Source organism: Oncorhynchus kisutch, linkage group LG28, assembly GCF_002021735.2.
Source record: "Oncorhynchus kisutch isolate 150728-3 linkage group LG28, Okis_V2, whole genome shotgun sequence".
NCBI classification, from domain to species: domain Eukaryota; kingdom Metazoa; phylum Chordata; class Actinopteri; order Salmoniformes; family Salmonidae; genus Oncorhynchus; species Oncorhynchus kisutch.
This window is the reverse complement of record NC_034201.2, coordinates 16,150,106-16,166,666: the sequence shown is the minus strand read 5'-3', so window position 1 is coordinate 16,166,666 and position 16,561 is coordinate 16,150,106. Positions and strand designations below refer to the sequence as shown.

Sequence of the window (16,561 nt, the reverse complement as noted above, 5' to 3'; positions counted from 1 at the left end):
TTGTTTTTGAAAGAAAAGCACAGTTTTGTCCATTAAAATAACATTAAATTGATCAGAAATAGAGTGTAGACATTGTTAATGTTGTAAATGACTATTGTAGCAGGAAATGGCAGATTTTTAATGGAATATCTACATAGGCGTACAGAGGCCCATTATCAGCAACCATCACTCCTGTGTTCCAATGGCACATTGTGTTAGCTAATAAAAGTTTATAATTTTAAAAGACAAATTGATCATTAGAAAACCCTTTTGCAATTATGTTAGAACAGCTGAAAACTGTTGTCCTGATGAAAGAAGCAATAAAACTGGCCTTCTTCAGACTAGATGAGTATGTGGAGCATCAGCATTGTGGGTTTGATTACAGGCTCAAAATGGCCAGAAACAAAAGACTTTCTTCTGAAACTCGTCAGCCTATTTTTGTTCTGAGAATTGAAGGCAATTTCATACAAGAAATTGACAAGAAACTGAAGCTCTCGTAAAACGCTGTGTATTACTCCCTTCACAGAACAGCGCAAACTGATCTAGGACCAACAAGCTTTTACCCCCAAGCCATAAGACTCCTGAACAGCTAATCAAATGGCTACCCAGACTATGCATTTTGTGTGTGTGTGTGTGTGTGTGTGTGTGTGTGTGTGTGTGTGTGTGTGTGTGTGTGTGTGTGTGTGTGTGTGTGTGTGTGTGTGTGTGTGTGTGTGTGTGTGTGTGTGAGTAAGAACCGGCCAACCGCTCTTTTACACTGTTGCTACTCTCTGTTCATCATCTATGCTCACTTTAACTAATCTTACATGTACAGTTGAAGTCAGAAGTTTACATACACTTAGGTTGGAGTCCAACATTTCTTGTTAGCAAACTATAGTTTGGCAAGTCGGTTAGGACATCTACTTTGTGCATGACACAAGTCATTTTTCCAACAATTGTTTACAGACAGATTATTTCACTTATAATTCACTGTATCACAATTCCAGTGGGTCAGAAGTTTACATACACTAAGTTGACTGTGCCTTTAAACAGCTTGGAAAATTCCAGAAAATTATGTCATGGCTTTAGAAACTTCTGATAGGCTAATTGACATCATTTGAGTTAATTGGAGGTGGACCTGTGGGTGCATTTCAAAGTCTACCTTCAAACTCAGTGCCTCTTTGCTTGATATCATGGGAAAATCAAAAGAAATCTGCCAAGACCTCAGAATCTTTTTGGGAGACCTCCGAAAGTCTGGTTCATCCTTGGGAGCAATTTCCAAATGCCTGAAGGTACCACTTTCATCTGTACAAACAATAGTACGCAAGTATAAACACAATGGGACCACGCAGCCGTCACACCGCTCAGGAAACTGACAGGTTCTGTCTCCTAGAGATGAACGTACTTTGGTGCTAAAAGTGCAAATCAATCCCAGAACAGCAAAGGGCCGTGTGAAGATTTTGGAGGAAACAGGTACAAAAGTATCTATATCCACAGTAAAACGAGTCCTATATCGACATAACCTGAAAGGCCGCTCAGCAAAGAAGAAGCCACTGCTCCAAAACCGCCATAAAAAAAGTCAGACTACGGTTTGCAACTGCACATGGGGACAAAGTTCGTACTTTTTGGAGAAATGTCCTCCGATCTGATGAAAACAAAAATAGAACTGTTTGACCATAATGACCATTGTTATGTTTGGAGGAAAAAGGGGAGGCTAGCAAGCCGAAGAACACCATCCCAACCGTGAAGCACGGGGGTGGCAGCATCATGCTGTGGGGGTGCTTTGCTGCTGGAGGGACTGGTGCACTTCACAAAATAGAAGACAAGTGATATGGATATGTGAAGCAACATCTCAAGACATCAGTCAGGTAGTTAAAGCTTGGTCGCAAAAGGGTCTTCCAAATGGACAATGACCCCAAGCATACTTCCAAAGTTGTGGCAAAATGGCTTAAGGACAACAATGTCAAGGTATTGGAGTGGCCATCACAAAGCCCTGACCTAAATCCCATAGAAAATTTGTGGGCAGAACTGAAAAAGTGTGTGCGAGCAAGGATGCCTACAAACCTGACTCAGTTACACCAGCTCTGTCAGGAGGAATGGCCAAAATTCACCCATACTTATTGTGAGAAGCTTGTGGAAGGCTACCCAAAACGTTTGACCCAAGTTAAACAATTTAAAGGCAATGTTACCGAATACTAATTGAGTGTATGTAAACTTCTGACCCACTGGCAATGTGATGAAAGAAATAAAAGCTGAAATGAATCATTCACTCTACTATTATTCTGACATTTCACATTCTTAAAATAAAGTGGTGATCCTAACTGACCTAAAACTGAATTTTTACTGAGATAAAATGTCAGGAACTGTGAAAAACTGAGTGTAAATGTATTTGGCTAAGGTGTATGTAAACTTCCGACTATTTTTTAAATGTACTTTTATTTAACTAGGCAAGTCAGTTAAAGAACAACTTCTTATTTTCAATGACAGCCTAGGAACAGTGGGTTAACTGCCTGTTCAGGGGCAGAACAACAGATTTGTACCTTGTCAGCTCGGGGATTTGAACATGAAACCTTTCGGTTACTAGTCCAACGCTCTAATCACTAGGCTACCCTGCTGCCCCATATTACCTCAAATAGCCCGAGTAACCGGTGCATCCACACATTGACTCTGTACCGGTTCCACCTGTATATGGCCTCGCTACTGTTATTATTTACAGTTTAAATAAAAAATGTCTTTACTCATCTATTGTTTACCTAATACGTATTTTTTTACTAAAAAACTGCACTATTTGTTAAGGCTTGTAAGTTAGCATTTCACTGTAAGGTAAACACCGGTTGTATTTGGCACACGTGACAAACTTTGATTTGATTTGACCCTGAGGAGCAAGCCAGTCTTTTGTGAATCGCCTCAATGTCCTCTGCATTGACACCTTTCAGCTGATGTTAAGCGTGTTGTTTTACATATATGCCGCAGGCCATTTTGTAAATGGTTTGCTGTTATTGTGTCATTTTTGCCATTTTGGGGCTAGTCTTAACCCGTGCTTCCCCTCTCAGCCTGGCAGTGATGTCACTGGAGAGAAACGATACCATCTGCTTCCCACTGAGACACACTCTGCTTGTCAACAGCATAAACACAGGTTGTGCCATCGCCATGTTGTGGATCCTGAAAACTGTCGTTGAGCTGCTTGTGTTCACCACTATTGACCCTACCTCTCCTAAACAGTATATGCAGGACTTCTTTCCACAGTGTTTTTGCACTGAAGGTGTATGAGGACATATACAAAGCCTTCACTACCATCTACATCAGTTCGTTTCATAATCATTTACTCCTACTTCGCTATAATGATGGTTGCCAGGTCAGCCTCCTCTGAGAAATCTTCCACCAGTAGGGCCCACTACACAGTACTGCTACACCTGGTTCAACTGGGCCTGTTTCTCTCCTCAACCCTCCATAGCGTACTACAGGATTTCATTGACAATCATGTTGAGAGAATCACATCTATAAAGACTTGATATGCTCTGTTCCACTCATCACTATCCTCCCCAGGTGTCTGAGTCCTGAAAACACACAGACAATGCATTTGTACAGACACATGAACTTGACTACTTACCATACCAGGCTTGGACCACAGTGTAAGATCAGCCAAAGCACAGGTCCCCTCTATGAACAGTAACATAATTCTACACCTTTCATTTAACAATGTATTAATATTAAGTTGAGAATATCTTGATTCACTTTTTATTAATATTATTGGGTGGCAATAAAGGTTGACATTGTTGTGTCCATTCTGTGGAAATAAAAAAGTATACCCCTATGATTTAGCTTGCCCAGCAGTCATGATGTGAAGGAGAAACACAAAATGCATGGTTGGTTTTTATTAAAAGGAAATTTAAAAACAATAGTGGTGTTTGTACAAGAAAACACGCACATTCACACAATCACAATACAATATATATTTTACAGAGAGTCTGGACCGCGGAAAATCCATGTTATAGCGCAATTTACATTTAAAGGCAATGTTAAATGCGTTCTCTGAGTTTGCATTCACGGTAAATGCTTCATATGTAAGCTCAACCGGAAATTACCTTTAAATGTCAAGCGTGCTATAACGCTGATCTTCCTCAGTCCGGATTGAATCTAGGCCTCATTGGTTCATGCTGGTTCAAAACAAATGAAATATAAAAGTGTGTGTTCCTATATGTTAGTGTTTAGTGGATCTGTGTGGGGGCTCCACCCGCCTAACAGAGCAGCAGATTAAGTGTTGTCTGAAGGCTGATCTGAAGGCCTTGTCCCTCAGGCCATAGATGAGGGAGCTCAGGCAGCGCGGCAGGATCAGCACTACCATGAAGTTGATAAAGCGCATCTGTGTGTAGATGGCTGGGGGCAGTTTGGCCAGCAGGGACTCCAGCACCACATACATGAAGGACATGATGGACAGGCCCAACTGGAGCGCGTGCAGCAGTACGGTACGCATGGCTCTTTCTGCCGACCCAGGTTCAGAGGATGAGGCGGACCGGGCCTCCAGCATGATGGCCACGTAGGTGTAAACCAGCACAGCTGTTACTGTCACAAACAGCAGTGTATTCAGGGCCACTCCCTTCTCCCGCTGCCACCCAGCTGTCTGCAGATGCTCGATGGTACACAGCGCAGGTGACAAGAAGAAGGACGGCTCTGTGAGGAAGAGAGCACACACATCGATTAGCACGTTGATGACGCCCAGCGCCCACACCAGCCCCACAGCCAGCTGGGTTCTCCCGGGCGTGGCCAGCTCACTGTGCCGCAGCGGGAAGCAGACGGCTGTGTACCTCTCCAGGGACATAACAGCCAGGTTGAGGGGGGCATTGACGAAAGTGCAGGAAGACAGCAGCACCATGAAGGCGCAGGCAACGCGGACCACAAACAGATGGAAGTGCCCCAGCATGTAGAGAGTCAGGGTGATGGCCAGGTGGATGGTGTCGTTGAACAGCATGTGGGCAAACAGGATGTAGCGGGCGGTGTGGCGGAATGAGGGTTTGCTCCACAGGGTGAACAGCATGGCCAGGTTGATGTAGATAAAGACCACGTGGATCCCCAGCACCAGGAACATCTTGAAGAAACGCTCCTCTGTGGTGGCCAGCTGCATGACCTGCAGCTGCAGATGAGTCAGACTCAGAGGCCCAGACACGTTGGCCATTTAGGCTCCTGTTGGAGGAAGATACAACCAGGGTGAGGAGGGAGCTGAGACTGTACAGTATGTACAGTCAAATTCACACTGATGTTCAGGTTAACTGTGTAATGTTCAGGCTAACTGTGTGATGTTCAGGCTAACAGTGTGATGTTCAGGCTGACTGTGATGTTCAGGCTGACTGTGTGATGTTCAGTCTGACTGTCTGATGCTCAGGCTGACTGTGTGATGTTCAGGCTAACTGTGTGATGTTCAGGCTAACTGTGTGATGTTCAGTCTGACTGTCTGATGCTCAGGCTGACTGTGTGATGTTCAGGCTAACTGTGTGATGTTCAGGCTGACTGTGTGATGTTCAGGCTGACTGTGTGATGTTCAAGCTAACAGTGTGATGCTCAGGCTGACTGTGTGATGTTCAGGCTGACTGTAGATTAAGTTTACAGTAAAGTGCACAACATGTCATGGGTAAATGGAGTTGACCTAAACTGCCTTTTCAATCCCTAACAAAGCATCTATACCTGATGATAATGTGTGTCCTTTATATCCAGCTGTGACACTGCAATGCTGCCCAATCTCACTGGAGGGTGGCCAGTTGAGTGGAAATATTATCTGCTGATCATGTCTCAGGAACTAATCTGATTCAATTTAAAGCTATGTATTGCAAAAGCTAGTAAAATAAAATAAAAATCTACAAAAATGAGCAACATTGAACACAACATGTTAAAAGCATTTTGAAAACTGGTTATTAAAACATTAGACAATGCAAAATCATTTAAATCCCTCTGTATCCAAACCTTGAAGCTTCCACTGATACTGTGTCTCTCTCTCTCTGTCTCTCTCTGAGGTGCCAGGTCCACATCTTAAGGTCTAAAAGGTGCATCCCTTTTAATATGTTAGCTACTATAGTGTCACTCGCTGACGTTGACATCACCCATCGCACCCAGAGACTGGGCCATGAGTAAAAACACGACTAATGACCCCCAGATAACTCCTGCGCTAAGGGAATTGAGCTCACTACTACTTCACTAAGGAGATTGAATAGGTGCTGAATCACAGCCTGGTACGGAAACTGCAGCGCTCTCAACCGCAAGGCTACCCAGAGGGTGGTGCGGTCTGCACAACGCATCACCGGCGCAAACTACCTGCCCTCCATGACACCTACAGCACCCGATGTCACAGGAAGGCCAAAAAGATCATCAAGGACAACAACCACCCGAGCCACAGCCTGTGCAGACCGCTACCACCCAGAAGATGAGGCCAGTACAGGTGTAAAAGCTGGGACCAAGAGACTGAAAAACAGTTTCTATCTCAAGGCCATCAGACTGCTAAACAGCCATCACTAACACAGAGAGGCTGCTGCCTACATTGAGACCCAATCACTAGTCACTTTAATAAATGGATCACTAGCCACTTTAAATAATGTCACTTAAATAATGTTTACATATCTTACATTACTCATATCATATGTATATACTGTATTTTATACCATCTATTGCAACTTGCCTATGCCGCTCGGCCATCGCCCATCCATATATTTATATGTACATATTCTCATTCACCCCTTTAGATTTGTGTGTATTATGTATTTGTTGGGAAATTGTTAGATTACTTGTTAGATATTACTGCACTATCAGAACTAGAAGCACAAGGACACTCGCATTAACATCTGCTAACCTTGTGTATGTGACCAATAAAATTTGATTTGATTTGACGTTATGGGGAGAGATGACCAGAAGGTCTAAAACGCCCTCAGTGTGTCTCTCTGCACTTCTAAAGCAGGCATCCCCTACCTGTCACGTGTGCTCCCTCTCTGGCCTCTAGGTCACCAGGCTGCTCGTCAGGGCACACACCTGTCACCAGCGTTAGGCGCATAATGACACTCACCTGGACTCCATCACCTCCTTGATTACCTGCCCTTTATATGTCACTCCCTTTCATTTCTTACCCAGTCGTCATTGTTGCTGTTTCATGTCAGTGTGCTGTTTGTGCTTCTTGTTTTATTCATTTATTTATTTACTGAATGTATTCACGCCTTGAACTTGCGTCCCCGACTCTCAGTGTACATAATTCCACTACCACTCTCCTCAGCTCTGGGCCAAAGCTCACTGCTGCTGTTCTGGAAAAGATGAGCAGGTACTAGTCTAAAATACAGAGAATAATTATTGATGAATCTATTTAAGTGGGAAGTTAAATGTTGGGTTAGTAAAATGTATAGTTCAGTTTGTTTGTTTGACAGTATTTTATTCAATGCTCCTTTCCTGTAACAATCTTCAGAGGCCCACTGTGTGGAGGATATGAGTTCCCCTCTAACCACAGTAATCATTCATCAATCCTTTTATCTATTCAATCTTCATTTTAATTAACACTTAATTCATATTTTAACAAATATCTGCTTGAGACACTACTTAGATTCTCAGAGGTAAAATTGTAAAGCCTCTGTCTGAATTGTGTGAATTCGTAGATAATTATTCAAACTATTTAATTATCAGCTCCCCTGGTGCTAGTTTGAGTGGATGAGTAAAGTGACTCTACTGCCTTGTTCTATGGAAATGGCTGATTTGATTCCCTTTTGTTGGCAGGCCTGTAAGCAGAGATGTCTGCCTGATCCTTTGTGTTTTCTGGTATGCTCTACTGTATGGACTAATGGTTATCAAGAGGGACTTGATTTACTCCACATGGTGGATCCTAGGATTGACCTTATGCAATGCTCCATAGGAACCTTTCGTGTTTGATGGTTCACAACCATAGAGCTAGAGGACTCAACTTGGAAATAATACATTTTAACATGGACATTACCAATGAGGGCTTCCACCATTTTTAAAGTAGTCCACTGGGTGGGGATTCCTATGTTGGTAGTGATCAGCCAACGATCAGAGCATTGTCTTCAAATTGGGGGCTAGGGTTTGTAAATTACATTTAGCTATACCACTGCTATCTAGTGGCCACAATCAATTAATGACAATTTGGTTCAGGACTCCAGCACTGCAGGGAGTGGTAAATCACCCATATTAGATTAACACTTTTTTCAAATGCAAAACAAGGAAATGTACTATTTTTAAAATGGAGATATCCTCAATCAAATGTGTATATATATAGCCCTTCGTACATCAGCTGATATCTCAAAGTGCTGTACAGAAACCCAGCCTAAAACCCCAAACAGCAAGCAATGCAGGTGTAGAAGCACGGCGGCTAGGAAAAACTCCTTAGAAAGGCCAAAACCTAGGAAGAAACCTCAAGAGTAACCAGGCTATGTGGGGTGGCCAGTCCTCTTCTGGCTGTGCCGGGTGGAGATAATAGCAGAACATGGCCAAGATGTTCAAATGTTCATAAATGACCAGCATGGTCCAATAAACTGGAGCAGCAGCATGGCCAGGTGGACTGGGGACAGCAAGGAGTCATGTCAGGTAGTCCTGAGGCATGGTCCTAGGGCTCAGGTCCTCTGAGAGAAAGAGAGAATTAGAGAGAGCACACTTAAATTCACACAGGAGAAGTACTCCAGATATAACAAACTGACCCTAGCCCCCCGACACAAACTACTGCAGCATAAATACTGGAGGCTGAGACAGGAGGGGTCAGGAGACACTGTGGCCCCATCCGAGGACACCCCTGGACAGGGCCAAACAGGAAGGATATAACCCCACCCACTTTGCCAAAGCACAGCCCCCACACCACTAGAGGGATATCTTCAACCACCAACTTACCATCCTGAGACAAGGCTGAGTATAGCCCACAAAGATTTCCGCCACGGCACAACCCAAGGGGGGGCGCCAACCCAGACGATCACATCAGTGACTCAACCCACTCAGGTGACGCACCCCTCCCTGGGACGGTATGAGAGAGCCCCAGTAAGCCAGTGACTTAGCCCCTGTAATAGGGTTAGAGGCAGAGAATCCCAGTGGAAAGCGGGGAACCGGCCAGGCAGAGACAGCAAGGGCGGTTCGTTGCTCCAGAGCCTTTCCGTTCACCTTCACACTCCTGGGCCAGACTACACTCAATCATTTGACCCACTGAAGAGATGAGTCTTCAGTAAAGACTTAAAGGTTGAGACCGAGTTTGCGTCTCTGACATGGGTAGGCAGACCATTCCATAAAAATTTAGCTCTATAGGAGAAAGCCCTGCCTCCAGCTGTTTGCTTAGAAATTCTAGGGACAATTAGGAGGCCTGCATCTTGTGACCGTAGCGTACGTGTAGGTATGTACGGCAGGACCAAATCAGAGAGATAGGTAGGAGCAAGCCCATGTAATGCTTTGTAGGTTAGCAGTAAAACCTTGATCAGCCCTTGCTTTGACAGGAAGCCAGTGTAGGGAGGCTAGCACTGGAGTAATATGATCAAATTTTTTGGTTCTAGTCAGGATTCTAGCAGCCGTATTTAGCACTAACTAAGTTTATTTAGTGCTTTATCCGGGTAGCCGGAAAGTAGAGCATTGCAGTAGTCTAACCTAGAAGTGACAAGCAGGGATTAATTTTTCTGCATCATTTTTGGACAGAAAGTTTCTGATTTTTGCAATGTTACGTAGATGGGAAAAAAGCTATCCTTGAAATAGTCTTGATATGTTCTTCAAAAGAGAGATCAGGGTCCAGAGTAACGCCGAGGTCCTTCACAGTTTTATTTGAGACGACTGTACAACCATTAAGATTAATTGTCAGATTCAACAGAAGATCTCTATGTTTCTTGGGACCTAGAACAAGCATCTCTGTTATGTCCGAGTTTAAAAGTAGAAAGTTTGCAGCCATCCACTTCCTTATGTCTGAAACACATGCTTCTAGTGAGGGCAATTTTGGGGCTTCACCATGTTTCATTGAAATGTACAGCTGTGTGTCATCCGCATAGCAGTGAAAGTTAACATTATGTTTTCGAATGACATCCCCAATGTCAATGGCACTGCCCATGCTGTCACATACACCACAATGGCATAGATACAAAGATGAGACTTCATTCCATCTAAGTAAATGTTCACAACACTCTTTCACCTGAGCAGGTGAAAGTTCAAGAAGTTGTCGTCCTCATCATTAGAGTGCGATGCCACATGAGCGGCTGTATTGCAGCAGGCCCTGGTGTCTGTCTGTGCTGTGAGAGAGAGGGAGGGAGCTGCTATTGCAGACCTCCAGGGTGCCAATCAGAAACATCCCCTCTGACCCTCTCCCCTGCCCCCTCATTACTACACACATACATATTTAATGTGATGATTTGACTTCTAATCCTTTATGCCATCATTAATGCTCTCAGTCAATATTTACATCATTAATGTCTGCTATGTTTGTGTTTACTAGAAGCCAGATCTCATCTGTGGCACTGTGGATGCTGTCCTCTGATAGGGCCCAGAGAGAGAGAGACAAATGGCAGATAGGCCTCGGTCACATACATCAGGGTCACTGCACAATATCCTCAGTATTGTCTTTAACTCTTTGGATATAATGTTATGGATGTGGATTTGTATCTGAAATTCAAATAAACAACCATATCAGACCTTGTCGATTGTATATGTGGCGAAATGGAAAAGTGAAGAATACTGAGCCAGCTACCAACAACTATTGGGTGTTTTGGTAGAGACATGGATAAGATGCATGTATGTAATGATTTATAGGAAGGGACAGGATTGTGTGAAACTGTACACAGACTCAAAATACATCCTGTAATGTGGACTGAAGATATGAGTTTGATGCCAAGAGTGTGCAAAACTATCAAATGCAAAGGGTGGCTAATTTGAAGAATCTCAAATATAAAATATATTTTGATTTGTTTAACACTTTTTTTGGTTACTACATGATTCCATATATTTCATAGTTTTGATGTCTTCACTATTATTCTACAATGTAGAAAATAGTACAAATCAAGAAAATATGGAATAAGTGTGTCAACTGTTGATGTACTGTATGCCAATTAAATACTGTAGTATTTACTATGGTAAAGTTTTTTGCAGACATTTCTGTATTAACTAGTGTTTTTTGTGTATAATGCTGTAGTATTTACTACAGTATATTACAAAATGACAAACTACTACACATGATCGAGGGACACTACAGTGTTTAGTATTCTACAGTATGCTACAGAATTCTAGAGTAAGTACTGTAGTATTCTATAGTATATTTTCTGTTTGCTCTGATCACAAGATGTTGGATTTCCTGTTGATGCAGAGCTGGTGGTGACAGAGCTTTCTCCTACATAGCTCATTTGCTGTGTCGAACCATTTTTTTAGTTTTGATTTAAAACATGTTTCTATTATTCCTACTACCTGCCTGCCTCAGAAGCCTGCACTACCTCCTACCCTGCCTTCTTGCGTCTCATGCTGTAACATTCCCCACCCCTTGTGTGTAATGTCCACAACATGGCTGTAGGATTATTTACAAGCCTTGTCAATTTTGGATGACAGCAAAGGACATTTAGGAGGTCAGGTGAAAGACAGGATATGCTAGACAACTCTACATTTCCCAGTGGATAAATCATTTAACATTTGACCCCTGATCCCTGACGAGCAAGGAGAAAAAAACACTACAAACCCCTGTTTCCTTCACAGAAATACAGGCGTGGTCATAACTGTAATACACTTCAATTTACCAAACCAGGCCATTGATGATTAATAAGGGGCTATTTGATATTAGCAAAAAAAATGATTTTCCATCTTGTTTTCTCACATACTGTAAAATCAATTAGGATGTGTCATTACTGAAGAGTAGCCCAAGTCATTAAGTATAGGCCTAAGGCATTACAAAAGGGTCATCAATAATTCACAACAGAAAATAAAAGTGCAGCATATCCCAGGGACCACATTACTCCTGAGGGGAAGAGAGAGCCCACAAACAGAAAACAGACAACCCAGTCAGCACATAACATTTGGAGAACCATATGTTTCTTAGATCTTGGTGAGAGCATGGTTGTCCTATGGTTATTTTGCATACAACCTTCCTACAAATTCTGGGAATGTTGCAGGATACCCAGCTAGCACATACCTTTCTGAGAACCATACCTTTCTTAGATGGGAATTTCAGTATTTCTGCATAACGTTTCCTACATTTTTCCTCATGGTTTTATTTAAAGTAATGTTCTCAAATTGTTCAGAGAACGTTAAGAAACATTGTATTTTAGTACTTCAGCATAACATTTTCTGCAGGTTTCCTCGTGGTTATATTTAAAGTCATGTTCTCAGACAATTAAGAAAACTTTCCATAAAAACGTTCCAAAAAAATTCCAAGAATGTTATTTAAAAACATATACATTCTGTTTTAAGGATGCATATGTAGGAGACCCGTTTGAGGTGTCGAAAAGTGGAGTCTATCAGAGTGGCCAGCAGTGGTCTTACTTTGATTAATTGTATTTCTGAAGAACAGAGGAAGATTGCAGTGATCCTCAAAAGAATCCGGACAACAGAAGTTTTGTGTTTTGAACTTCGGAACTGAGCAGCCATCAAAGGAGTCATCTAAGGGGTGATGAAGAATATTCAGGTTGAATCCCTGAAGAGAGTTCCTGGTGTGGTTGGTGCCCGGCGTCTGTCCCACTGGGTGAATGGAGAAAAGAAGAAAGTCTGTCGGCCCTGTTGTTTTTTGATAAAGAGCAAATACCTACGCATGTGAAGCTTGGTTATGTAAGATACGTTGTAAGAGCTTTCGTCCCTAAGCCATTGCAGTTTAAGAATTGTAAAGGATTTCGCCATGTTTCAAGTGTGTTCTGACGGACAGAGTATGTTGAAGAACGGTGTGTAGAAGGAAGACGGTGTTGCAATTGTGGTAGGGATCGTGATCAAATCAAAATGTATTTGTCACGGGCCTCCTGGGTGGCGCAGTGGTCTAAGGCACTGCATCGCAGTGCTAGCTGTGCCACTAGAGATTCTGGGTTCGAGTCCAGGCTCTGTGGCAGCAGGCCGAGACCGGGAGGCCCATGGGGCGGCACACAATTGGCCCAGCGTCGTCCAGGTTAGGGAGTGTTTGGCCGGAAGGGATATCCTTGTCTCATCGCGCACTAGCGACTCCTGTGGCAGGCCAGGCGCAGTGCACGCTGACACGGTTGCCAGGTGTACGGTGTTTCCTCTGACACATTGGTGCGGCTGGCTTCCAGGTTGGATGGGGTTATTGTGTCAAGGAGCAGTGGGGCTTGGTTGGGTTGTGTTTCGGAGGACGCATGGCTCTCAACCCTCGCCTCTCCCGAGTCCGTACGGGAGTTGCAGCGATGAGACAAGACTGTAACTACCAATTGGAACCATGAAATTGGGGTGAAAAATACAACCATTTAAAAAAGTATTATTATTATTATTATTTGTCACATGCGCCGAATACAACAGAGCAACCTAACCAACAATTCAGTTTTCAATTTTTATTTATTTAAAGAAAATAAATAAAAGTAACATAATTAAAGAGCAGCAGTAAATAGACAATAGCGAGGCTATATACAGGGGGTACCTGTACAGAGTCAATGTGCGGGGGCACCAGTTAGTCGAGGTAATTTAGGTAATACAGTAAAAGTCGGAAGTTTACATACACTTAGTCATTAAAATCCCTTTTCAACCACTCCACAAATGTCTTGTTAAACTATAGTTTTAGGAAGTCGGTTAGGACATCTACTTTGTACATGACACAAGTCATTTTTCCAACAATTGTTTACAGATTATTTCACTTATAATTCACTGTAGGCTACCCAAAACATTTGACCCAAGCTTAACAATTTAAAAGCAATGTTACCAAATACTAATTGAGTGTATGTTAACTTCTGACCCACTGGGAATGTGATGAAAGAAATAAAAGCTGAAATTAATGATTCTCTCTACTATTATTCTGACATTTCACATTCTTAAAATGAAGTGGTGATCCTAATTGACCTAAGACAGGGGAGTTTTACTAGGATTAAATGTCAGGAATTGTGAAAAACTGAGTTTAAATGTATTTGCTGAGGTATATGTAAACTTCTGACTTCAACTGTATGTACATGTAGGTAGAGTTATTAAAGTGAATATGCATAGATGATAAACTGAGAGTAGCAGCAGTGCAAAAGGAGGGCAATACAAATAGTCTGGGTTTGATGGTCAGGAGTCTTATGGCTTGGGGGTAGAAGCTGTTTAGAAGGCTCTTGGACCTAGACCTGGTGCTCTGGTACCGCTTGCCATGCAGTAGCAGAGAGAACAGTCTGACTAGGATGGCTGGAGTCTTTGCTTGGTATAGAGGTCCTGGATGGCAGGAAGCTTGGCATAGTGATGTACTGGGCCGTGCGCACTAACCTCTGTAGTGCCTTGCGGTCGGAGGCCGAGCAGTTACCATACCAGGCAGTGATGCAACCAGTCAGGATGTTCTCAACGGTGCAGCTGTAGAACTATTTTCAGCCTCCTGAGGGGGAATATATTTTGTCATGTCCTCTTCACGACTGACTTTAGTGTGCTTGGACCATGTTAGTTTGTTGTTCATGTGGACACTAAGGAACTTGAAGCTCTAAACCTGCTCTACTACAGCCTCGTCGATGAGAATGGGGGCGTGCTTGGTCCACCTTTTCCTGTAGTCTACAATCATCTCCTTTGTCTTGATCACGTTGAGGGAGAGGTTGCTGTCATGGAACCACACGGCCAGGACTCTGACCTCCTCCTTATAGACTGTCTTGGCGTAGTCGGTGATCAGGCCTACCACTGTTGTGTCATCAGTAAACTTAATGATGGTGTTGGAGTGGCCATGAAGTCATGGGTGAACAGGGAGTACATGAGGGGACTGAGCACGCACCCCTGATGGGCCCCCATGTTGAGGATCAGCATGGAGGATGTGTTGTTACCTACCCTTACCACCTGGGGGCGGCCCGTCAGGAAGTCCAGGATCCAGTTGCAGAGGAAGGGGTTTAGTCCCAGGATCCTTAGCTTAGTGATGTGAATCCAAGATGGTGTAGCAGTCAGGCGTCTTTGTCTTGTCGTGTCCCGTGTATATATCTTTTTTCTTCGCATATATTTCGTATATATTTTTTAAATGTTTTTTTAACCTCAACTCCAACATACTCTCCTGCAACCTACCTTACCCAAAGTGGTATGGATCTGCTACTTTCTTTACTTTAGAACCGGAACCCCCCCAGCTAACTAGCTAGTAGTCAGCTAGCGGTCATCAGCTAACCTGGACAACTCCTGCCAGTCTGCACAGCGCAATTCAACCCAGAGCATACCAGACTCTTTTCCCCCACATTTCCGGATTCATACTGTAAGATCAACCTTTTCACATGGATCTTCGCAGCAAGCTAGCTCCTATCCAAGTGGCTACTCCCTGGCTAACGTCTCTGTCCTGAAGCAAGCACCAATTAGCCTGGAGGTAGCATATGCTAGGCCCATCTTCCGGCTAGCTGAAAAGGTCCATCAGCCACTCCTTGGGCTACAATACCTATTTTGCCAATTGGTCAGGACCCCTTTTTACTGCCGATACAGAGCCCCGCCAATCCTTCACGACTGGTGTACCGACGTAATCCGCCTGAGGAGGTTTTCAACAGGCTCCTCCATCGCGACATCCCCTGAATGCCCATCTGATAACCTGCTATCCGAGGCCCGCTATCTGTCTAGAGCATATCGGACTGTTAGCTGAAGAGGTCCGTAAGCCAATTTTCTTGGTCTACTATACATATTTTGCAAATTGGCCTGGACACTTTAACTACACAGAGCCCTGCCGATCCATCCCGACTGGTCTGCCGATGTAACCGCCCGAGGGGGCTACAACTGACTCTTCTGTCGTGATGTCCACCTAAGGCCCTTCTGCTATCCCTGGCCCGGTCTCCAGCCCGCCTAGCTACTCACTAGACCCCATGATCACTCGGCTATGCATGCCTCTCCCTAATGTCAATATGCCTTGTTCATTGCTGTTTTGGTTAGTGATTATTGTCGTATTTCACTGTAGAGCTTCCAACCCTGCTCAATATGCCTTAGCTAACACTTTTGTTCCAACTCCCACACATGCAGTGACCTCACCTGCTTTAAATGGTGTCTTTAGAGACAATACCTTTCTCATCGTCGCTCAATGCCTAGGTTTACCTCCACTATATTCACATCCTACCATACCCTTGTATGTACATTATGCCTTAAACCTATTCTTCCATGCCCAGAAACCTGCTCCTTTAACTCTCTGTGCCGAACGCACTAGACAACCAGTTCTTATAGCCTTTAGCCGTACCTTTACCCTGCTCCTCCTCTGTTCATCTGGTGATGTAGAGGTTAATCCAGGCCCTGCAGTGCCTAGCTCCACTCCCATTCCCGTGGCACTCTCATTTGTTGACTTCTGTAACCGTAAAAGCCTTGGTTTCATGCATGTTAACATTAGATGCCTCCTCCCTAAGTTTGTTTCATTCACTGCTTTAGCACACTCTGCCAACCCGGATGTCTTAGCCATGTCTGATTCCTGGCTTAGGAAGGCCAACAAAAACCCTGAAATTTCCATCCCTAACTATAACATAATAATAATCACAGTTGTTGTCGAAGGTGCAATAGGTCAGCACCTCAGGGG

General features: G+C 43.6%; 1 protein-coding gene across 1 annotated transcript; it reads right to left on the bottom strand.

The window, feature by feature from the left end:
- Window positions 1-3,818: 3,818 nt before the first annotated feature.
- LOC109872670 (odorant receptor 131-2-like) lies at window positions 3,819-5,980 on the bottom strand. The gene is made up of 2 exons (XM_020463981.2): window positions 5,914-5,980; window positions 3,819-5,139 (listed from the first exon to the last, which is right to left on the bottom strand). The coding sequence occupies exon 2, from the start codon at window positions 5,129-5,131 to the stop codon at window positions 4,160-4,162; it is 972 nt and encodes a 323-aa protein (XP_020319570.1). The 5' UTR covers window positions 5,132-5,139; window positions 5,914-5,980; the 3' UTR covers window positions 3,819-4,159.
- Window positions 5,981-16,561: the final 10,581 nt, after the last annotated feature.